The following is a 24,096-nucleotide window of genomic DNA, read 5'->3' as shown; positions in this document are numbered from 1 at the left end:
AGACAGGCTTTCTCTGTGTAGCTCCAGCTGTCCTAGAACTCTCTCTGTAGACCAGGCTGGCCCTGAATTTACAAAGCACTCTCTCCTGAGTGCGAGTGCTGGGATTAAAGGCATGCGCCACTTCCGCCCATCTTAAGAAATTTTTTTCTAATTTATTCATTTATTTTGGTGTGTGGAGGTCCCAGGACAGTTTTCAGGAGCCAGCGCTCTCTTTCCTCCACGTAGGTCCCGGGGTTCAGACTCAGATCACCAGGCATGGTCATCAAGAGCCTTTACCGCTGAGCCAGCCATCTCAGCAGCCCAGTGCCCTTCAAGCTGTTGACGCAAGCAAATTCATTTTCCACCTTGGCTTCAACCCACCCCTTCCCCCGGAACTCAGTACTTATTGGCAGCTAGTGTGTACCTTGTTGTGACTGACTTCAGCATGTGGCCATGTAGTCTGTGTCCTCGTATTCAAGAGCTACACCGCCTCACAGCCAGACCTGTACAGTTACCATCTCCTTCCACCTCCCCCCACCCCACCCCTGGGTCTCTCCCAGCAGGCCTAAGATGGAGGCCTAATCAATCCCATTGTACAGATGAGCAAATAGAGGCATAGGCCAGGTACTTTCCCCAAGTCCACAGAGCTGAGAAATCTCTGATGGGATCTGAACCCATATCCTCACCCCACAATTCCTCCCTGGGCCTCAGAAACCCTCTCATTTGTCCTCCTCAGAGGCCCTGGCCAGCAACTATATGTAGAGACACATGCCTTTCCCAGAGCGTGTACACTAGAGCAGAAAACATTTGGCACTGGAGGTGTCGTGGGCAGGGTGGGCAGACCTGGACTAGAGGCCTGTGGAGAACACAGCAGGAAGCTGGGCTTAGAGTCAGACAAGAGCATCAGCCAGCAGCGCCTTTGGGAAAGCCCGGGTCACATGGGATGGGCTGATGTTGTTTGCTTAGTTCATCACAGCTGGGAAGAGAGAAGCACATGGCTCCCTGGGTTCCTTAGGACCCCAGCCTCACCCCTGTAGGCTGCCAGCAGCTATGGCATGGTGCCGAGGTACTGGTCAGTACCCCTGTACCTCATCTCTACCTGGCTGTTTCCCAATCTTCTCTGCCTTCAAGCTCTGGCCCCAATGGCCTCTTCACCTTACTGTCTGCTTCCATAACAGACCATCTCCTTCCTCCCTCCTGGAAGGATTGGGTTTTCAAAACTGAAAATAGCGGATCCAAATCCTGCCCTGGACGTCCAGCTTCTGTGACCCTGGACCAGCCTCTGGCCCTCAATCCTAATATCAGCCTCAGGAGTGCTTGAGCACTAAGCACCCTGCTTCATGTACTGGTGCCTCCAGGCCCTGGCAGGCTCGGACCATGGTCCAGAAGGATGGCAGGTCTCCTCATGAGAGGGGACCACTCTTCTCTAGTACCCTAGTCAAAAGAGCCTGACTTGTGTTTGCGTTGGCAGCTGGACAGGATCGAGGGCGTGTTCGAACGGCCAAGTGATGAGGTCATCCGGGAACTGTCACGGGCTCTGCGGCAGGCGCTTGGAGTGTCACTTTTTGGAATTGACATCATCATTAACAACCAGACCGGGCAACATGCTGTCATCGATGTCAATGCTTTCCCAGGTGAGCAACAGGGCCGGGTGACCCTGCACTGGTGATCCCCTGGATGCCTGGTATCTTCAGAGGGGTGGGGACGATGAGTCAGCTTGGCTGGGGATGGAAAGGCCCCTCCTCGTTCTGGGGTTTAGGGCAAGTGTTACCCTCTTGCCATCTCAGCTCTTAAGATGTAAAGAGCAGTGAAGCCCCAGATGTCTAGCTGTAGGGAGATGCCATCGGCCTTAGCCGTGACTGGCCTAATCAGTCCATCCCCTTGGCTCTTCTAGACCCAAAGAGCTAAAAGGAACTTTTAAAGACTCACCCCCCTATCATTCACAGGTAGGGAAACTGAGTCCCCTCCAGTGGAAGCACTCTTCTGAGGTCACACAGCATGTAATGGTAGGGCCAGCTCCTCTTGAGCAAGTGCTGCTTCCACTGTCCCGGGCTGCAAGGCTGAGAGCCAGGTCCAAGCTCTGCCACAGCATTCCCCACTATCGTGCCTGCTGCCACAAAGACCCCACACTACATCCCCTCCCTGCTCCCTGCTGGAGCCTCAGGAAGCTCTGGCTTGGAACCTCACTCCACTGAATACCCCTCAGTCTCTGCTCACTCGGGAGCCCTGGGGAATACCACCCCCTGAGCACTAGCCTAGACCCATTGGGCTGGTGGGGAGATCAGGTATAATGTCCACAACCACAGCCCTGGAGACCCTAAGACCCTGCATCATCATTGCAGTTGAGAAGTGTAGAATTCTGCCAGCACTTGGGAGGCTAAGGCAGGAGGATTGCCATGAGTTTAAAGTCATCCAGGGCTATATAACAAGACCCTGTCCCAGAATCCTGGGGTGGGGTTGGGGGATCAGATGAAAGAGTTAGAGTCTAGCTTTGGGTATGGCTACCCACTACATTTGGGTCTCCATGGCCTCAGAGCAGGGCCTTGTACTTCTCCAGACCCGGGTCTCCCTGCCTCAGGCTGGCCCCAAGCTCCCAGCTCAACCACTCCTACCCATCCAGCCTCCTGAGTGGCTGGGAATGTAGTGTTCTTGGTTGTTCTTCATTTTCTTGATGTGGAGGAATAGCAAGCTCCCCCTAACTGCCCAGGGGCATGAGTGGCCAGGAAACCACCTCACCAGGCCCAAGCATCCTGGGTACTCAGGGCCTATATCTCCTCAGCCCCTCAGAGAGTACAGGGAGTACGTGAACCACTTCACAGCATCACAGTTCACAGCAGGAAACTAGGGACCCCTAAGAGCCCAGCAACCCCATCTATCATTCAGTCGGCATCTGCTAGGAACTGAACTTCTTTCTCTCAGAGCTCCCGCCACAGTTGAGGGGAAGAAGATAGAAGGTGGAGCAGCTGGTGGCTGCTCTGTCATGCATGGATGCCAGAGAGAGTTCAGCAAAGGGAAGAAACTGACTCTGAAGGTGGATCAGCTTGGGTGCCAAGAGGGGTGAAATGGGACCAGACAGGGTCCGAGGGAAGCTTCTGAGGCCTGTGTCCAGCCAACATGCTCAGACCCAGCCCACTGAGTTTCTCAAACCCTGGTGTAGGGGGTGGGACCTTTGAGGTCCGCCAGAGTGTACAGTGAGGGGATTGCTGCATCAATAGCATCATAAAGGTGAAGAGGAGCTGGGCGGTAGTGGCGCACGCCTGTAATCTCAGCACTCGGGAGGCAGAGGCAGGTGGATCTCTGTGAGTTCGAGGCCAGCCTGGTCTACAGAGTTAGTCCAGGACAGGCTCCAAAAGCTACAGAGAAACCCTGTCTCGAAAAAGATGAAGAGGAGATGTGGGGTGATCCAAGAGCACACACAGCCCACTACTGTTCAGAGGGGAGGTGACAGAACCACTGAAAAAGCCTTGGGAGGAGGGGCATACACTCTTCCAACTGGTGATGGGCAGCCCTTCCCAGCTCAAACAGCTATATGTATCATAAAGACAGGCGAGCCTCTTTTGTGTTCAGGGAGACAGTCACTGAGAGCCGATGGGAACTGAGTCTTCTGTCAGGGGAGCCAAGAGCTGGGTTGTCCCAGTGGATTGGGGCATGGGGTTGGGTGTGTGGCTACCAGATTGATAAGGCTGAGCCCAGCCAAAGCAGATGGGCCTGATGCTGAGGGATGGCCTAAGGGTCCTATTATCCCAGGGGCCTCAGGCAGAGAGGAGCTGGTGTCTGGGAGGTAACTTGGTGCACCATCCATGGTATAGAGCTAGCCAGCTCCTTGGGCCCCCGCAGAGGTAGGGGCTTGATTCTGTGGCTACTTGGGAAGCCTGTGGGGCACTGGGGTAGGTGGTAGCTCTGTCAAAGCACCAGCTTTATGAGATCAGGAAGCCTGAGAGGCAGAAGCAGCTTGTGCTACTGACCCTGTCGTGGTCTGTGGCATGGGAAAACTGTTGTACTCTGCTTGCCCATGAGAGGTGATGCTGGGAGCTAAAGGACCTTATCCATGGTTACAGCCCCCACAAGACTAGGACCCATGAGTCCAGAGCCTTCACACTGACTCTAAGGCCTTTGATGTCTTAGGACACCAGGGTTCCGATCGGGGCCCGCTTCCTCACTCTGTGATGGTTTCGGCAACCGTACTTTAGCCCCTACTTCTGTACAAATGGGAGCACTTCCCATGCTGCAGACAGATAGGTTTGCATAGTGTTGGGCATGGAGCTGGCACCCTGCCCTGCTTGTTTTCACTTCCCAGGCTGGCAAACACCAACCTACCTCAGCCTGTTTACCAAAGGCCCCCAAGGAAGTGACTCTGTTATGCTCTGGGAAGTTTTCCCTCGCTCTCTGATCTGGTCTACCTGGTCCCCTGGGCCTCATCTGGGAGCAAAAGCAGAGTGGTTACTAGGGAGTAGCCTCTTTGGTTTCTTAGCAACCGGACTAGGTCCTGGTACTCCCTCTCCCTGCATCATACCTAGACTCACATCTGCCCTTCACCCTCATTCCTAGGGCTCGCAGGATATTGGGTCCCGCAGTGGGGCCTCTCAGTACTAGGTATTGAAAAACAGACAAGATCAGAGGATCTGGGTCTATCACAGTTCTGCCATGTAGGAGCTCTGTGACCTGGGGCCTTGCAGAGCCCTCAAGGCCCCTGTAAGATGGACTGAGGAACATGGGTAGTGAGCCAAGGATCATGAGGCTCACAGCCCAGTGGTTGGCACTTTTGACACCCTAGGAACACCGGCATGGTGGCATCGTCATCTTCCCCATTGTGGTTGGCAATCCCTCATCTCCACATGTATCCTGGAGACAGAGTAGTGAAGATGGTGTTGACGTTTGCCGGGGTATGCTGCTTGCCAGACACTTCGTTAGCTTTACCATGAGCACCCTTGCCTCAGGCATCCTCAAAACCACAGGGTGGTTTGCCACATAATACAAGGTAGCCCAGTGGCCTGGCCCCCACACAGTGCTGCCTCAGCTTGAACCAGTAGTGTGGTACCAGTCCTAACCTAGGCACATCATTCCGAGCAGATGAGAGGTCTCGCCTCACATCTCTTTGGAAGTAGTTTCTTGGGAGTCCACAAATCCTCACCCTGACTCTGAAACCTGCTGGGTAATTCCTGAGAACTCTGCTGGCATTTGCACCTGCAGTGTGCACGCATGCGTGAATGCGTGTGTGAAAGTGTGTTCTTCTCCCAGGTGGTTAACGTAAATTTTTATGCCAGAGATGGTGGCCTTGGCAGTCTGTTCATAGGTGCTGATCCTCAGAACCTGGGGCACAGATAGCATCCCTGAAGGTGTTTGAGGGTGAGAGGGAATAGATTTGGTGGGGCCTGTGGCCGCTGGGTCAGACCCACCCGTGTCTAGCCCTCCTGTGGTGCTCACACTGTGGGAGCTGCTCCCCTGTTGCTGTGTAGACAAGAAACCTGAACCTCAAGACAGCTTACAGTGGCCAGAACCCAGGTCTGAGGTCAGACTCAGTTTGTCAGTAAGCGTATGAGGAATACACTTTGGCATGGCCATCTCTGACTGTACATCCTGTCAGAGTTGGATGGTTACGTTCCTCAGTTTTCTGTTACTGTAACAAAATACCCAAGATGACCAGCTTAAAGAGGAAAAGTTACTTGGGTTATTTGAGTTTTGAAGGGTTTCAGTCTGTGATGATGATGTCACCCCATTGATTTGAGCCTTTGACAGGGCAGACATTATGAGGAATCACTGGCAGAGGATACCGGTTACCCGATGGGAGAGAAGGCGTGTCTGAAATGACTGGATGCTCTCTTGGCAGGCTCTTCCACCCCTCCTAGCAGCTCCTTGAGCTGAGGACAGACTTTTAACACATGGACTTTGGAAGGCACACTACTTACCCAAACTATAGCAGTGGGTGAGCCAGGGCAGTGCCCAACAAAAACAAGATTCATCTTTATCAGCTGGAGCTGTGGGACTTCACACACTCAGGGAACAGACAACAGTCTAGGGCCAGCCCTGTGGACCATGAGCACCAGACTCTGGGACTCCCACCATCCTTCGATACTGGAAGTGCCTCCCCAAATCCCAAGAGCCCCACTATTTCTGCTTCTTTCTCCCCTCATATTCCCGGGCTGATACCCACTACCTTCCTGTCTCTCCATCTCCAGGCTATGAGGGTGTGAGCGAGTTCTTTACCGACCTTCTGAACCACATTGCCACGGTCCTGCAAGGCCAGAGCACAGGCGGAGCTGCCACGGAGGAGGTGGCCCCGCTGAGGCACAACAGGCTTCTGGCGGACCAGGCGGGTAGCCTGGCTGGTGAGCGGACGTGCGGTGCCAGCCCTGGCTGCTGCAGCAGCATGAAGGGCCAGGACACGCCCTGGAAGATTGAGACCGAAGCAGGCAACCTGGGTGCCGGTGGCTCTGCCAAGCTGCCGCATCAGAGACTTGGCTGCACCACCGGTGTGTCCCCCAGCTTCCAGCAGCACTGCGTGGCCTCCCTGGCCACCAAGGCCTCCTCACAGTAGCCACAGAGCCCAGGACCCAGAGGGGCGGCGCAGAGCGTGGAACACACCCACTGGGCCAGCACCTCCCAACGGGAACACTACTAAGAATTCCCGGTGATCTGATGCTTCTCTGTTTTAATTTTTTACCTGATTTTCTGATGTTATGATCGGAATGATGGGGGGAGACGGAGCAGAACACCAGTGGTCCAGCCTTGAGGATGCCGCCTAACTCCTGCTGTGCAGATCTCCTCACTGAGTTTACACACGCTTGTGTTCTGAACACTAGGTCTGAATGTGAAGTGGGGTGTGTGCATGTGTGTGTGTGGTTGTCATGCAAGTGTATGTGTGCATGTCTGTCTGTCTTCATGGCTGCTGTGGGCCAGGCTTCTGGGCACCCCGGAAGGAGGCCCGTGTCTGGCCAGGCTATTGCAGCTGAACAGGCAAAAGGATGAACGTTTTCCCTGTTCCTCCCCTCTCCACCTCTGCCCACACCCAGACCTCACCGTCCCTCTTTCCCCAGATGTGGTCTCCTCCAAAGCTGGCAGTTGACCCGTTGGGAGCTCTGTGCTGGGGCTCTGGGTTGTGGGAAGGGGAAAGAAGCTTCCTGTGGGCGGAGCCAAAGCCCCTTAGCTATTGCCAGTCTTCAGTGGCTCCGTGGAATAGACCAGGCCACCATCCTCTCCACCCTGTCTATTGCTCACTGGGACCCAGGAGGGAGCTCGCCTGGCTAGGAGCCCAGGAGTCTGTCAGGACCCAGGATTTGTGCTGGGACTTTGAACAAATCATTCCATGAGTCTTCGGGGTAGCTCCTGAGACAGAACTGAAGAGCTGACCTAGTGTTCTAGCCCACAAGGATGCCTGCTTCTCTGTGCCATCATCTGGGTCCCTCCTTTCAGGTGAGAGGAGGCTGCCAATAGGGCTGCTCCTGTACACACACCAGCCCCTCCTGGTACAGCCAGGCCCAGCGCAGTGTTCATGGCAAGTCCCTTGCACCGAGCCCTAGGCAAGCCCCCAAGGGAGCTGTGCCTCACCTCAGACTCGCTCTGTCCCCACAGCAGCTGGCAGACTACTCACTGATCCCAAAGCCCACAGGAAAGGACACCTGTGGAACCCTGGGTGAGCAGCCCAGGACCCTCAAGGGTGATCTTGTGTCTTAAGATATCCGCTCACTTTGCAAAGAGAACCAGGCCTTTGGATTGTCCTTAGGTCCCAGAAGATGGAGGACACTGGAAGAAGCACCCAGCAGCCCTAGGGAGGCTACTAAGTGGGACCACGGTGGGGCATCCTTTGGGCAAGGAGGGGCTGGTTGGCTTTCTTGGAAACAGAACCCCAGGACTAACCACGTTTACAGGACCTGAGTGTTGAACCTGATGATGTCTGTATGTCGCCTTCCCAGGCCTGCCCCTGAATTCGGGAGGTGGGAAGTGTGGCCAGCTCTCGCACTGCTTTGTCTCCAGAATAAACTACTGAGATCAAACTACATCTCATACGTGGTCACAGTCATTAAAGATGTTTGATAAGGCACCATTGGCCTTTCAGAATAGAATTTCCAGTCTCTGCCTTGTGAGCAGGCAGGGTGCAGGCAGTATCCGGTTCCCTAGAGCTCCTTTCTCCCCAGGGTCGTCATACTGCCAGGGTAACTACCTCCTGGTGATGCACCATTTCCACAGGTGTTGGGGGTGGTTTGCTTTTCCAGGAGTAGAAACGGGAACAGGGACCTCTGGCCACATGCATGCAGATACTTTAATGATACAGAAATGTGACTTTCACAAACATGACACTGCAAAGCACTAGCTGCTGGGGTCTGTCTTCCCCAAGGGAGATGAGTAGGGTCTGCTCTGGGTCTAGGTCATTGCTGGTGTCACAGAAGTATCTATCTAGATTTGCCTTGCACCATGGGTAGGCTAGCCTGCAGAATTGGACCCACTGAACCCTCACTTATTTAGGGGGCTATCCCCATGAGCCCCATCAATGGAGGAGACACCGCTCTGAGTGAGCATCCCTCTGAAGCTGCTAAGAAGGTTCCACGGCAAGTCAAAAGCCCAGTAGGCAGATGGGGACATTGAGGAGATGGCACAGTGGTTGAGAATGTTTGCCATGCCATCATGGCTACTGGAGTTCAGAGCCTGGTACCTATCTATATAACAAGCCAGGTAGACAGTGCTTTCCTCAAACTCCAGCTCAAGGAGTATAGGGATAGAGACGGGGACCACTAGGGCTGGCTGGCTTCCAGCCTAGACAAGGAAATATGAGCCCAGGTTCAGGAAGACCCTACCTTAAAGGATGGGCAGAGAGTAATGGAAGCAGCAGACACCCCAACCCTCTTTTGGACTCTGAGCATTTACAGTTGCTCTCTCTCTCTCTCTCTCTCTCTCTCTCTCTCTCTCTCTCTCTCTCTCTCTCACACACACACACACACACACACACACACACACACACATCTTTTTAAGGCCACAGCAAGAAGTTGAGATTTTAATGGCTGGGATAAATAGTGTCTGCTGAACAGGCATTCAGAGACAAAAGGACATTGCCATTCTGACCTGAAGGCTGGCTCTTGTCTAGAGATTCATACTGGTTGCTGACTATAAAGCCACTGGATGGCCTTGCTGATGTCCTGGGAGGGGTTGTCTGCCTTTTAATATTCCCTATAAATCAGCCACTTAACCAGTGGGACCCCAACAGCATTCCCCACCCCAACTTGATATGGCCCCTGTCCCTCCAGAGCCCTCAAGCTGGTCTAAAAGAGCCTGCCTCCTCCAGCATGGGTGAACAGGAGCCATGGCCCTCTGTGGGGATTTCTGGGGTCCAGAACCCAACCCCTTTTCTCTGCCAGGCCAGAGGCAGCATACTCTGGGGAATGACCCTTTCCAGTGCTCTGCAGAGAAGGGCTGACTTGGGTCCTCTTCCCTTTGCCTGGGACTGGGAGGTACCTCCCCAACATCAGTCTTTTTTAGAAATGATTCCTGGGCCTAATGGGGCTTGGCATCGTGGAGGGGCCCCTGCAGGACATATGAGGTGATATTTCCCTGAGGCTCCCTGCATGGAGAGCTTACCCAGGCTTTATACAGAGTTGTGCTCCCTGAGGAGCTAAGTAGTGTCCATGCCTGAGCTTTGTGATGGCTCCTGCTTGCCCACCCCCACCTTGCACCCTTCCCCGCTGTGTATCTTGTAGACATCTGTACACCAAATGCACTTGGACCTGTCCTATCTACAAAGCCACACTCTGTCCATTGGCTCCTGCCCGGCTCTGTCTTTGCTTCTTGTGATATGACAATGCAGGTGACTCATCTTTGGAATGGGGTCCTCTGGTCCCTGGGTTCTGTCGCCACTTAGTCCTGGTGGTAGATGTTTTGGGTCTCTGGTAGCCTAGTGGGAATTTGTGTAATGCCGTAACTATTAGGAGGTGTCTAACCCCGAAGAAAACCATGTCTCAGCAGTGGCCTCATGCAGGGCCTGCCTCAGCCTCAGATGCAGGCTGCAGTAGCAGTGAGAAGCTAGGCCTCATTTGAAACATTCAGGCTAAGACCTTTCACCTCTGTCCTCCCAAGTCTTCCACTGCTGAAGGAGTTTTTCGACTGCCGTCTGACACAGCCAGGCCTTACCACAATTCAGTAGAAAGAAATATTCCATATTGGGAAACTGAGGCTCTGGGAGGGCCAGAAAGGCTGGCCAAGCACTCTAGGTAGTGAATGGGTGGGCTGAGGGACTTTGGACTGTTGGGACCCGGCTCTCAAATACCAGCTGGAACTCTGGAGTTGGCTCTGTCTGGGGTAGCAGTGATGTCCCTGCTCCTCAGTCACAAGGCACATGCTCTTGCTTCTCCCAGCAGGAGAACCTCACCCAGGCAGACTGCTAAGGCGGAGCCCAGTCCCTGTGTGTTCATCATCACCACCTGGAAGTCCCTCACCAGATGGCTCTCAGTCAGGGTGCACAGGCGGAGAACATGAAGAGCTAAGTTCCCGTCTGAATTCAAAGCCAGCAGAGCGTCGAACAAGCCCAACAATCAGTCCGCATTGGCTGTAGGAGGATCTAACTTACCCAGTGAGACAGTGGTTTCCGAAGGCAGCGTTTCATCCCAGGTTTTGGCCACATACAAATGTTTGATGAGTGACTGAATGATTGACCCTGGTAGTAGCCAGCACCCATGAGTCTAGCACCACACCCCAGCCTGGCCTGATGGCATCACTTATAAAATTCCCATGCTTAAACGTTTGGTGTGCCAGCTCTACCTGTGACTTCAATGTGCCATTTCTTCTTCCCTGCCTCTGTATCCCTATTCTCAAAACTGTCCCTAAGACCTGTTATTTTCTAGTAAACTCTTCCTGCCCCATACCTCAGACACCCCATGGTCCCATGCCTGTGGTCGTGGGCACATGAGGACCACACAAGCCATGGTGGGGAGTCCAGCATTGATCTGGTGCCTATGGCCAGTGGACGGTATTATCCTGGGGCCTGTCAACCTCCACCCAGTGCCAAGGTAACTAGGGGACAGTCCAAAAGGATAGTCTCAGCAGAAACTGTGCCCAGCTCAGGGATGATAAGCTGGCACAGGTGGTGGATGCCCTGTGGTGATGGGCATCCCCACACCCTGTTCTGGGCATTTCAGCACCTTCATCTACAGATGAAACTGGGGCTCAGTGATACAAAGTCACTTGCCCAGTAAATGACCCAGAAAGGAGCCCCCCCCCCAAAAAACACACACCCAGCCCAGCATAGAAACTACCCAGTCCTATCCAACTCTGAGTGGAGCAGGAAAGAAAAATAAAGAAAAAGAAAGAGCCCAAAGCAGGTTTATTCTTCCTTCAATAAATTTTATCTGGAATATTTTAGTCGGGGGGGTTCTTGGCTTTCACCCAAAGGTCAGAAGTTATTGCCATTGTGCCCCGTGGATAAGGTAGAAGAGAAACTTCTAGAAAGCTGCCTGTGTTCGGAGAAGGAATCTGTGTTGACAGTCAGGGCTGTCCTGCGGAAGTGTCCAGGCCAGGGGCTGAGAACTAGAGGGAGTGAAGGGCAAGAGGACAACCTGGGCTCTGGTGGCTAGAGGCAGCCTCCCTGTTAGGAGCAGCATTCAAGCCATGGGACCAGGGTCACGGGGTGCCTGGAAGTCATGGGACCAGGGTCACGGGGTGCCTGGAAGCCATGGCTGGCCCCACCAGCCAGCGCCTCAGCCCCGCCGCAATGCCTGCAGCTGGTGAGCCACCTTCTCCAGCTCTGCCTCGATGGCTGACAGGCTCTCTAGCTCCTGGTCCTAGGAGGGAACAGACAGGGTCACTCGGGGCTGGCCTGCGTTGGAATCGTCAATGGCACAGTCTGCCAGATTGCCCCTGCTGTTTGTTAGTAGCTAGTCTCAGACAAGTGCCTCTGAGCCCCAGGGGATTCGTCCACATCACAGGCAAAATGATGCCATCCAGCAATGCTGGGATGCTCTGGGGACCATTATGTCCAAGGCCCTCGTGGCCTGTTATCCAACTCCCATTTAATCCTACGGGTATATGCTTCCTCTTAGGACCCTGCCTCAGCCTGGATACCAGTGCTGGTTCCCGGGGTGCAGCCAGTCTGGCTTGATCTGTCTCCTACAGCCTCTGAACCTGCTGGACCAATGGTCAGAGCAACATCACTATGGACCTGCCCCGGGGCTGGGTTCTGACACTTGGTCCTGACCCTAGAATATTCCATGCTCTGGTCAGGATGGGCAGAGAAGCAGGAGACCCTCATCTGAGCCACTAAATCTCAGTTTTACTGCCCTGCCGAGGCAATGTCCCAAGGATACTGACAGCGGCTGCCCTGGAAATAGGGACTCCAGATCCTTCTATCTTAGAGCAGCCCATGGAGTATGAGTTCTGAGTTGCTGAAGTTTCTAACAAGACTATCCCCCACCTCACCCTGTCTATAAGACCTGGGGTCCCTGCTCCTTCACTACAGGATCCCTTTGTTCATGAGTAAGAAGCTCTTATAGGTGGGTAAAGGGGTCCTTAAAACTGACCATCTTGTTCTGGGACCAGAGCTGCGGACAAGGAGCACAGTGCAGTTCATTTCACCCTTCCCCCACCTCCAAGAATGGCTCTCCCTGCCAGTGCCCACTCCTAAAAGGAGCCTATTGCTCTCAGATGTCAACAGAACCCTGCTCCAGGTCGGAAGATGGGCAGGACCTAAAGAAGGCTTCCATGTGGGTGGGAAAGAGCCTTGAGGTCAGGGCTGTGGGTAGAGCATGCTTCCTATGGAACCCCAATTCCCTCCAGAGCACTGGCTTAGTCAGGTCCATCAAGGCCTCCTCCAGCTCAGGAGGCATCCTGCCTGCCGAGAACCCCAGCTCTCACGTCCTGTGGAGTGGTGTCCCTGTATCCTCACACCACCCTTGCAGCTGCCCAAGTGGCCTTGTGTAGATCCAGGTTTTGAAGATCATGTTCTGGTTGTAATGAGGTGAATTAGAGAGACTCCATACTCCCATTTCAAAAATGGGGAAACTAATGAGACTCAGAGAGGGACAATGACCTGCCCAAGGTCACACAGCCAGGACCAGGTGGAACCAAGTCTGCCAGCGCCTCCATGCCTCCCTGCCTACTTACCAAGGTTCAGCTAGCCCTGCCCCTGCTACGCCATTGTGGGTTATATGTGAGTTTGAACCCAGGAGTAGGTACAACTGTGTTGTTTGGGAACTGGGAGGACATGGCCACCAACCAGACTGTCCCTTAGCATTCCTTCTCAGTTCCCAGGGCTACAGGTGCCCTGAGAGGCCCCAAGCTAGTCTTGTCAAGCTCTCCATCCAAAGCACCATGCCTCACTCCCATCACTCCCAAGTCGTGCTCACACACCAGCAGAGGCAATGGCCCAGTGTCCCCTATCCCAAGCCCATCTGAGTACTCCTCCAGGCTCCAGCTAAGGGAAACCATGTCCCCCCGGTGAGGGAGGGGCTGCTGGGCACAGCTGCCCTTGGCTATACTGACCTCTGCTCTACGGTTGGCGCTGCCTTCCTCCTCCTTCTTTTCTTCAAAGTCGCCTCGGGCCTCCACACTATCTTCTCTGGAAGATGGCCTCCAGCCCCGCCGTAGCTGAGGCCCGGGGTCTCTGAAGCCATAGGCCCGGGCCCGGAAAGGGAGCTTCATGGAGCGGTCAGGGTCATCCTCCCCCTCCAGCCGCTTCTCTGCTGTCAGCTCCTTGGCCAGCTGGTCCATCCTGTTCCATCGCTTGCCCTCCCAGTCTCTGGACAGATTCTCCTCTTCTTCTTCCTCCTGCTTATGCTCCAGCTCCGGGCTCTTCCCGCCTGGGAAGAGACCTTGCGGGGGCCCTGCCATCAAATCTTCCTTGTCTTCCTCCTGCTGAGAGTGCTCCAGCTCCCCCTTCCCCTTGGGTAACGGAGCTTCAGAAGCCTCGGTCTTTCCACCTCCATCCACTTCCTGAGACTCCGACTGACCTGGAGCAGGTGGTGGTAAGAACAGGAAGTTAAGTGAGGAAGGGCTGCCACTCCCCAGGATCCTCTTTGCAGCCACCTCTAAGGCCAAGCTCACCATTCAGGGTCCAGCCAGCCCCTCCACAGCAGCCACACCCAGAGCACAGAGCAATCTTCATACTGTGCTTTGCTAGATCCTCCCAAAGCTCCAAGAAGTGAGTTGACAGAGTCCCTGACTGAACCTCACCCTGTCTTCTCTGCATTCTCCAAGCATCTCCCTGAAACCCCTCATCCCTCCCAGGTACAGAAGGGTGATTGTTGCTCGGTTTGGAAGACAGAAAAACTGGAGTTGGCATCACAGCTTTGGTTACCAATTAGCTGTGTAGCCTTAGGCAAATTATATGACCTCTCTGAGCCTGTTGTTTCCCCGGATGGTGGAGATGACACCCATCTTTCAGGATTGTTATGGAGGTGGCATAAGGCTACCCCTCTCCCAGACACATCACTTAAGGTCCTGTCGGCATACATACCCTCATCTTTCTGCGTCTCCTCGTATTCGGGTTGGGAGCTGGATGCCTCAGTGGGGACCTCTTCAGGCCCAGCCTTCTCTCTAGCCTCCTCTTCCTCCTCCTTTTCCTCCTCTTGCTTGGTTTTTCCAGCTTGCTGCTGGGCACTCAGGCCTCTTTCACTGTCCCCCGTGGCCTGTGGGTCCATATGCTCCTGGTTGAGGAGGCTGGCTGGAGGCTGGGTATTGGTAGCTGCATCCTCCCCAGGGGTCTGACTGTTCCCCATCATGGAGGACTTCTGCCCAGGTTCTGGAAGGGCCTGAGGCCGAGGTCCCTCGGTGGTTCCCTCAGAGCCACCCTGTTGCACCTCATCAGAATCCTCTCTCTTCTCCACAGCTTCCTTAGAGGGAGCTTCTGCTACCGTGTCTGTGAACACAAAAGGACAGTCAAGCTGAGGACCCAGCTGCCCTCAGGGACGCCTGAGGCCAACTTCAAGTCTGTCATCGTATATCTTGGCTTCCAGGAAGCCCACCCTAGGAGAAGGATTGAGGTCACCCTTTTCATATTTCACATTTCATTTTGGAGCTTGATATGAGACCATTTGAACTGGGCATCTTTAATTCTGATCCTCAAAACAGGGTGTCATTTTGAAGACAAAAATGGAGCCCCAAATAAAATTAACATAATTTGAAATGACCCCAGAAGATAGAGACCTGAACTACTGTAACTTAGGAGAGTGGCTAGACTGTTGTGTGATTTGGGGCAGACCCCACTGAGCCTTTCTGTGTGTGAAGTAGTCCCTGAATGTCTTGAGCACTGTGTAAGTAGTACTTCCAAGGCTCCACTGAAAGATGTTATATATTATATAATAATATATTATATATATAACAATTAATATATATATATATATATATATATATATATATATATATTTAATCTTATTTCTTCTTATTTTATGTGTCTTGGTGTGAAAGTGTCAGATCCCCTGGAACTGGAATTACAGACACCTGTGAGCTGCCCTGTGGGTGCTCGGAATTGAACCTGGGTCCTTTGGAAGAGCAGCCAGTGCTCTTAACCACTGAACCATCTCTCCATCCCTAAAAGATGTTGGCTTTCAGACAGGTTTTAAGAGTAAAAATCCCTCCTGTTTGTTTGGCTGCTGAACAGAGCACCACCAGGGACATGCTACTGTCTGCCTGTCGCCAGGGCTTCAGGGCACCTGGACCACAGAATTGAAGACGATGTTCAGAAAGCCAGGATACATGTCATTGCTCAAATTCCTGCACACACACACACACACACACACACACACACACTTCCCTTCTCACAGCACCACAGTGATCAAGATACTCGTTCCCATGGGAGCGGCATGTGGGAGTCTGTGGAGCATGACAAGCTGCCACCAGGGTGACAATGCAGCTGATGTGGGGGTGCCCGACACACCTGTATATGTCCCTATTTGGCCCAGAGGATGCCCATGGACCATCTGCTGGGAACTGGCCTTTCTGTCCACTTTGGACAAAAAATCCCAGTTCTGCAGTTTGTCGCATGTACAGGATGGGCAGCTGGGTGACACCGCCCGAGGATGACCTCTAGCTTCAGGGCCAGTGACCCAGGTCATTTCGTATTTAGAACCTGCTCCTCTGGACCCTCCTTCCACACCTTCAACTAAGGTGGTACTTAATCCCAGAAAGACAGGAGCAGGAGACAGGGCTATGTGACAGGAGCCATGAGGTTGGCCCAGGGTTGTTGCTGCCTCTGGAGCAGGGGACTGGTGTGGTAACAATTCAAGGGCTTTGGATAAGACAGAGCCAGGTCCAAATTCCCAGTTATGGTAGGAACCCTGTGCAAGGGACTTAATCTTCTGGGCGGCGGTTCCCCACCTGTGAAGGGAAGGGAATGGTAGCCGCCTTCCTGCTCTGAAGATGCAGCGCCCCCTGGGGACCACTGTTCCCCTTGCAGGCCCCTCTTCTAACTGGCCACACCTACCTCCTCCGTGCCTGGCCTCAGGGCTCTGGTTCTCAAACACTTCTGAGAGCTCATCCTCGAAGCTGCTCTGTTGCTGCTTCGGCTGCTGCTCCGCCTGCTGCTTGGGCTGCTGCTGGGCCCGCTCCTTGGCACCTGGTGGGAGGGGACAAGGGAAGGTCCCATGTGGCCAAGCCCTGACACATCTGTCCATGACACTGTAGGCCTACCTCACCACTGTGAACAGCTTGTGTTCTTAGAGAGAGGCTGAGGGTACAGGCTCTCAGCTGGAGCCCATTAGGCCACATGACCCCTCTGAGTCGGTGTTTCCAACGGGAAAGGAGAGAAAGCTCTTCTTATACCTTGGAGAGCAATAAGGGCCCAAATGGAACAGAAGGTTCCCCAAGGCAGCAGGTGCTCTTTATTCAATAAACCCCACTTCTCTGGAGCCCCAAGTTTGGACCCCAGAGAAGGTGGGTGCTATGCTTGCCATTGAGCCCAGGCCTGTACCTACTCCATGGCCCAGAGTCCCTTTGCCTACATAGCTCCTGCTGCTGCTACTGCTGCCACCGTGAGAATCCTGTAGCTGTGTCTGCATCAGGACACAGCTCTGTAGCTGTAGGGTCAATGCAGGCTACAGTGGGCTCCAGGCCTCCCCTGGCCATGCCCATGGCTCTGTGACCTTCGGCAACGTGGGCTCCCCAAGGTTCAGATGCTCATCTATAAACAGACTCATGGTAGATGTTAAGGCAGAGGTCCCTGTGCAAGGATAGTATACAGAACCCAAGAGGGAATGGAGTGATGGACCATAATGGCTGAAGACGCACCCAGTGCCCTCATAATGGAAAACCACAGATGTGCACAGATGCTGTGTATTAGTAGATGCATATGTGTAAGGCTGTAGAGTAGGGCACATTCCTCTCTAATAGTCTCTATTGGAATGATTATTTAAATGGAATATCCATCCAATACTTAATTTTAAATTTATCATTAAATATCTAATGTGTTTTATTTTATTTTTATATTTTTATTTCCCCCTCCCCCTAATGTTTTTTAAAAGGCACTATCCTGGAGACCTGTAACAACCTGAGTTCCACCCCTCTTTCAACCCTAGCTACCTCCTAGGGAAAGTGGCCATGCTTCATGGGTAGGACCACAGTGCCTTGAGCATAGACCAGGTATGGTGGGTGTGGTGGCACATGCTTGCAAGCCCAGCCCTCCTAAGGCTGAGGCAGGACAGGGTCAAGGGCAGTGTGACCTACTCAATGAGACCCCGTTTCAAAACAAAAACACAGATGGGAAGGACAAAATTGATTATAACTTCCCCAGCCCCAGCCACCATCCCCTGTGTGCTAGGCATGGGTTCTGGAGCTGGGGCGGTTTGGTTGGTGAAGTGTTGGCTTAGCATGCATGAAGTGCTAGGTTCCATCTGCAGCACCACATAAAACCGTGTGGTAGCCCACACCTGGAATTCCAGCACTCTGGTAGGGGAGGACTGGAGGATCTGAAGTTCAAGAGCAGCCTCAGTTATCCAGTAAGTTTCAAGCCAGCCTGGGCTACATGAGACCCTGTCTCAAAAAAATAAAACATGGAGGTTGGTGTTTATTGCCAAAACAGACCAGCAAGAGAAAAAGGGAAAGCTACCTCAGGGAAGGAGGGTTGCAAGGGTTAATTTTGTTGTTGTTTGTTTGTTTGTTTGTTTGTTTGTTTTGAGACAGGGTTTTTCTGTGTAATCCTGACTATCCTGGACCAGGCTGGCCTCGAACTCACAGAGATCTGCCTGGCTCTGCCTCCCGAGTGCTGGGATTAAAGGCGTGCGCCACCACCGCCAGCCCTAGGGTTAATTTTTGCTCATTTTTTGCCCAAATCCCTCTCCATCTTCACACACAGTTCACGCTGCCCCAAAGGCCTCAGGGTGACCTTGGTTTGAGATGAGCAAAGGTGACAGATTCATGCACAAGGCACTGAGGTCCCACCCCACAAGCATGGCTGCTGTCCTCAGGAGGCAGCCGGGGCAGAAGCAGAGCTGGAGCCCAGGCCCTCCAGGTCTCCAGGTCGGTGCTTCACCCTCCCTTAAATGAGAAGGGACTGGGGGTGGTGATGTGACCAGAGCTTCCATCGTGGCCCGCTGGCCAGCTTGCACACCCTCAATGCTGTGAGCCCTGGGCCTCAAACCCCTGTCTGAAAAGGGTCTGGGAAAAGTCACCTCTCAGCCCAAGACACACTGTAAGTCTGCTCTGTGTTTACAGGCAAGCATGAAGCAAAGAGCCACAAGGAAGCCAGAGTCTTCTCTCTCTGTGTGATGTCTTCTGGGTCTGCAAAGAAGAATCCTCATGGCCTCCCTGGATGACTGCCCTCCAGAAGAGGCTGAGGAGTGTCAGCAAAATTGTCTCTGCTCTTAACAAGGTCTACTCACTGTGTGACCTTGGGGAAATCGCTCAGCCTCTCTGGGCCTTGATCTCTTTAACAGTCTGGACAGTAGAGTCAAGTGACATGAGGATCCCATCTTTCTGCTCTGGAACTGAGCACCTGAGTATGATCAGCTTCCACCCAGGTTCTCTCCTGCTCTCTTGATAGCTTTTCCCCCAGAATTGTGTGTGGTGCTGAAATACCTTGGAGAGCCAGGTCTTGGAGTTCCTTCAGCAAATTCTGGTGTCTCAGAATGGAGAGGACCCTCTCATCTGAAGGGAGAGATCACAGTTACTGGTGGCTTCCAGAGGACAGCCCTGGGAGAGAGTAACATGGACATTTTCAGCTGAGCTCAAGCATTTATTCTGGAAACTCAGCACCAGGAGGCAGTGGCAAGCCTGCACCTTGGTAGAACACTGGAATTCCTCATTTCCAAGATGTCAACCACCTCCCTGCTGCAGCAGGTCATCTGCTGACTCTGCCCAGTCTCCAAGGAAGGGGCTGCGGACCTCAGGCTCAGGTGAGTGTCTATATACTTCCCACCTCCGTGCTGCCTGCCCTGTCTGTTCCTCCTGACATCCTTCCTCATTTCCTACCTGTCCATCATCAGTTCTATCATGGGCTAGACAAACTGGACTATCAGCTTGAAAAGATGTGGTCCTTCTCAGGCCCACATAACACCCTCTTATTCATCCCAGATCCAGAGAATGGCTACCGATGTCAGTGGGATTCTAAACCCTGGAAACACAGCACCCAGAACCCTGGTCCACAGGGTGCCTAGTCTGTGGCTTGCTGTTCCAGCTCCTTCATTCTGCCCAGGCTTCTGGCTAACCGCCATATGTTGCCTCTGAGAGCTGACATGCTTCAGGGTCAGTTCCAGGAGCTGTCACCTCTTCATGTGTGCTCCCCAGATTCCAGCACAGACGAGGGCATTGGGACAACTTCCGGGTGAGATGGTTAGTCCTGTCAAGAACCACCCACTCCCATCCTGGCCTCCCAGTCCCTCCTCCAACCTCCAGCTCCTACCTCCTTGGAGGGTCTCCAGACACTCAGGGCTGACAGGCATGGGGCTGGGTTTGGACAGCGAGTCAGAGATGACCTCCACAACACACTTCATCACCTGGGAGACAGTAAAGCAGGCTGTGGCTGGTACAAACATGGAGCTCGGGCCCCGAGGTGCCAGGGCAACTTTCCCAGGAGGGCAGAAGAGCATTTATGTTGTTTGCAAGAGGCCCCGGGGCCTTAACCAGACCTCATAGAGCTATAGAAACAGAATGTGTGCGCGTGCGCACGCGCACACACACACACACACAAACACACACACACACACTATGGGCCAAACCAATCACATGAGCATACCAGTAGGTGCCTCAAGGGGACCACTGCTAAGAAAGGGCAGGGAGTAGGAGTATGTGCCCTCCAACTTCTCGCTCTTAGAGTAGTTTTCTAAGGATGGTGCTGCCTCTGAGACCTAAGAGGACCTCTTGGGGACCAGCAGATTCCAAAGGATCAGCTCCTCTAAGATGTCCCCCAGGCTGTCCAGTGAAGAACACAGACCCACATGGACTCGAACTTGCCAGAAACAGGACCACCTCCCATTCAGCAGCCACACGGTGTGGCTCCACACTGTTCTATGGGAAGAACTCCCAGCTGGATGTGGGATGCCAACTAGTGACATCTCAATGCTCACTCCAGACCAAGACACATCTCTGAATATCTTATCTAGCCTGGTGAGGTGCAGCAGGTAGCAAGGCACCTGGCAGAGAGCTGACCTTTGAAGACGTGTTCACTGTTGGGTGGTATGCTAGCTGTGTGATCTTGAGCAAGTGGCTTAGCCTCTCTGAGCCTCGGCTTCCTCATGTGTAAAGCAAGGATGAGAATGCACACCCAATGGAAAACACTCCATCCAGGATGAAGTGCCACACACGCTCACGGGGGAACTCACAACATCAGACCCGTTTCGACAGCCTGCAGCTGGGTGGAGGAGCAGGAGGTGCCAGACGTGAGTCAGGCAACACTGGCAGGAGCGAAGGTGAGGGAGGCTGTGTCTATGGGATGTGGAGACATTCAACCCATGGTTCCAAGATAACAAAGTAGCAAAGGCTGTCAGGGTGTGTAGTCAAAACAATCTCCAAGGGAACATGCAGGTCATCCCAACTGCTGATGCCTCTGATCCCTGCTACCATACATACTATGGTGGTGGAAGCAGATCTGGCAAGCAGCTCCTAGGAGCATGTACCCTTTCTCCCCAACACCAGACTTTGCATGGAGAATACCAGACAACCATCATCCTTTGAGGGCAGACACCAGGAGACAGGAGCTGAGTAGGGATCTCAAGAATGCTGGGAAGCTGGGCATTGTGGTGCATATCTTTAATCCCAGCCCTCAGGAGGCAGAGGCAAGTGGATCTTTCTCAGTTTGAGGCCAGCCTGCATAATGAGTCCCAGGACAGTCAGGGCTACATAGAGAGACCCTGTCTCAAAAAAAAAAAAAAAAAAAAAAAAAAAAAAAAAAAAAAAAGAAAAAGAAAAAAAAAGAAAAAAGAAAAAAGAAAAAAAAGAAAGAAAGAAAGGGAAGAGAAAAGAATGATGGGGAGATAAAAAGGAAGGCTCTAGGAAAACACTGAGGGCCTACTAGGTGCCTGTGGCTTCACCCATGAATTCTACTCTTTCTTCATCAGGATAAAGCGGCACTTGGAGAAGTTGGATTTTCCAAGGCTGCTCAGCTAGAGTGAGTGCTAAAAGTGAAATGCTGGCCCATGCACAGTTGACAACAAACAAGCAAGAAAATACAACTGGACAAATAAACGGTGAGCATCTGGTGCCTTTGGTGTTTAACTGCGGCCCCTCACAGAAGACAGCCTTCAGAGCATGGAGAAGAGAACTCTCTGATGCTCCGATGGAGACATCCAGATCCTGGGAGAACAGCCCTGGTTCTGGTAGGAACAGAGTCCAAGGATTTGGTATGACTTGTTTTTCACTGCCAGAGGAAGCCCTGGGCAGAGGTGGGAGGCAGAGGGGAGAGATAGAGTGAGGAGACAGAGAGGGGAGACAGAGTGGGGGGACAGAGGGGGAGGGGAGAGATAGAGAGGGGTGGTAGAGGGGGGTGGCAGGGGGAGGGCAGAGCCAGGCAGGTCTCTGGACACTTAGGACAGGAGAAGCTACGGTCCTGGTTCAGACCAGTGCCCCTGGTCCCAGGTCCCAGCAGGAGAGACAGGGCTCCTGGGAAGTCACTGCAGCTGGACAGCAGGGGAAGCCAGAGATCTTTGATGCCCTGCTTGTGTAAGCTGTCCACAGCTCAGCTGCTGCAGAGCTGGCTTTGGCTCTAGGCCAGACTCCCTCCTTGCAGCTGCCCAAGGACTGGCCAGGAGGTGCCCAGCCTCCCTCTCCCAGGGTACCCCAGCATTCCTTCTTACCTTAGTGTCCCCTTTTGTCATAGGACTGTTCACAGGGAGGGCAAAGACTGGAAAGAGGGAGACAGAGACAGAGAGAATGAGACTACTAACTGGGGTTATTTCTCTGCCTCCAGGGAAACACAGTCCTTCCCTATGGGGCGGGGAGGGGCACTCGCTCCCCCAGTGCTCTCCCTCAAACCGATCCCCACCCAAACCCAAATAAGTCCACAGCACTGATTCCTGCTTTCCTCCCATGCTGCCCCAGGGGTTGGCCCTCAGAGGCTACACTGAAGAGCCTCAACCCTTCCCCACGGGAGGAGGGTACGTGCAGAGCTGAAATCAAGTTCAATGTGAACAAGACCAGAGTGTAGTGGGTCTCGGGCAGGTAGGAACAGAGGCAGGCAAGCAAAGAAACCCCAGAAGTGGTGGCGAAGAGCTGGGGTGAGGGAAGAGATCAAGGGCAAACTGGAGGGTGGAAGGGCTGGGAGAGGGGTTGGGGAGACAGCAGCAGTCCCCTATCTCCCCCAGTGACCTTGGTCGGCGCAGAGCCCGGCACCGTGGATGATGCGTGGGGGTGGGTGGGTGACGGGGGGGTGGGGGGGAAAGAGGGAGCTGCCCCGCGGGGTTGGGTCAGGCTCCATAGCCCCTCCGGGTGTGGTGGGAGACGCTAACGTGAGGTCTGGGTGCTGTCCGTGGTGCTGAATCCTAGGGCTCTGCTAGGGACCTGGGGCAGGAGAGGGGACCCCGCTGCCGAGCCCAGAGCCGCTCACCTTGCCCGGCGCACAGCAGAAGCGCCAGGATCGCGGCGGAGCGCATGGCGAGCTGGGTGGTGCAGGAACTGCGGCAGGAGGATGGCGGGAGTGGCTCTATGATCTGTCCACTCGAGCTCTGCCCCAGCGGGAGCACTGCGGGAGCGGCGGTGGCGGCGGTGGCGGCAGCAGTAGCAGCAGCAACGCTATGCCCTCTTTTATACACACATACACACACACACAAACACACACGCGCACACGCACACGCACACAGCACACGCACACACCCAGGAAATTACGTCATAGGACCGCCCCCTGCGCCCTTTTCCCACCTTCGGGTCCCGCTCCACCTCCAGCCTCACTTCAGGCTGCCTCCACCCTGCTCCTAGCTGGTGGCAGTGAAGAGTCCCCGGCTTCCGGAGGGGCCCAGCTGAACCTCCACCTGTCAACTTGCTGTGTACCCGTGGACAAGTCACTCCTGTCTCTGAACTCCGCATTCCTCCCCTATTCACCCAGGTTCCTGTACCTCTCCAGACTGCTGAGTTCTCCTCTACTTAGCGTACTTTTCTCTTGATTTCACTGACTGGAGGCATGCTCACATTTCAGAACTCCCTGGAATATCCAGCGAGTCTCACTGAAGCCTCCTGACCCCCGCCTGAGTGAGGGAGGCCTCTCTCGCAACCCAGTTTTGTGCCTCACATTCTGTCACTGTGTGTATGTATTTATTTGTTATTTGTTACTGGTTAGTGGTCACTGCTTTCACAGTGCTGAGAGTTCCTCATTGACAGCCAGTGATTTCACGCTTGTCCGATGTATGGATTGAAAGTTCAGCCCACATCTAGGTGGGTCTTGGGGCTCACAGCTCTCGAGAGGCAAATGAGGCGGCAGTGGGAGGCAGTTTGCACCATCAAACTAAAACGGAAGTGGTCCATCCTAGTCCAGTACTCCAGGGACACCTCTGTTTCCAGCCAGCCTTGCCGCTTCTTAAATGTTCTTAAAACCTGGATATTTGGGATGCAAGCGTAGATATCTGTTGGTTTTAGACAAAGAGAGCAAAAGCCAATCTCATGTCCCAGAAGAGGAAATTGAGACTCAGAAATGGATAGTCCCATGGCCTGAGTCACACAGCACGTCCACAGCAGGGCAGGAGAGGCAAGTCTTTGGGTCTTCCTGTGTGGACAAGGCGGCCTCCT

The 24,096-nt window shown here is 53.6% G+C and overlaps 2 protein-coding genes across 3 annotated transcripts in view; one reads left to right on the top strand and one right to left on the bottom strand.

Annotated features, from left to right (window-relative positions):
* Nucleotides 1-7,975, top strand: part of Itpk1 (inositol-tetrakisphosphate 1-kinase) — a 141,042-nt gene extending 133,067 nt beyond the window's left edge. For both annotated transcript variants that reach the window (XM_036205994.1, XM_036205995.1), the window contains 2 exons: nt 1,451-1,613; nt 6,156-7,975. In XM_036205994.1, coding sequence (XP_036061887.1) covers nt 1,451-1,613; nt 6,156-6,514 — 522 coding nt within the window. In that variant the 3' untranslated portion in view covers nt 6,515-7,975. The remainder of the gene's footprint in view (nt 1-1,450; nt 1,614-6,155) is intronic.
* A 3,290-nt stretch (nt 7,976-11,265) lies between these two features.
* Nucleotides 11,266-23,119, bottom strand: Chga (chromogranin A). Its single transcript, XM_036206345.1, has 8 exons — nt 22,925-23,119; nt 22,176-22,222; nt 19,787-19,880; nt 18,964-19,032; nt 16,376-16,507; nt 14,411-14,812; nt 13,438-13,904; nt 11,266-11,741 (listed from the first exon to the last, which is right to left on the bottom strand). Exons 1-8 carry the CDS (start codon nt 22,968-22,970, stop codon nt 11,658-11,660), a joined length of 1,341 nt encoding a protein of 446 aa, XP_036062238.1. The 5' UTR covers nt 22,971-23,119; the 3' UTR covers nt 11,266-11,657.
* Nucleotides 23,120-24,096: the final 977 nt, after the last annotated feature.

This window comes from Onychomys torridus, chromosome 14, assembly GCF_903995425.1.
Source record: "Onychomys torridus chromosome 14, mOncTor1.1, whole genome shotgun sequence".
Taxonomy (NCBI): domain Eukaryota; kingdom Metazoa; phylum Chordata; class Mammalia; order Rodentia; family Cricetidae; genus Onychomys; species Onychomys torridus.
The sequence above is the reverse complement of the archived record's forward strand: the minus strand, read 5'-3'. Positions and strand labels throughout refer to the sequence as shown.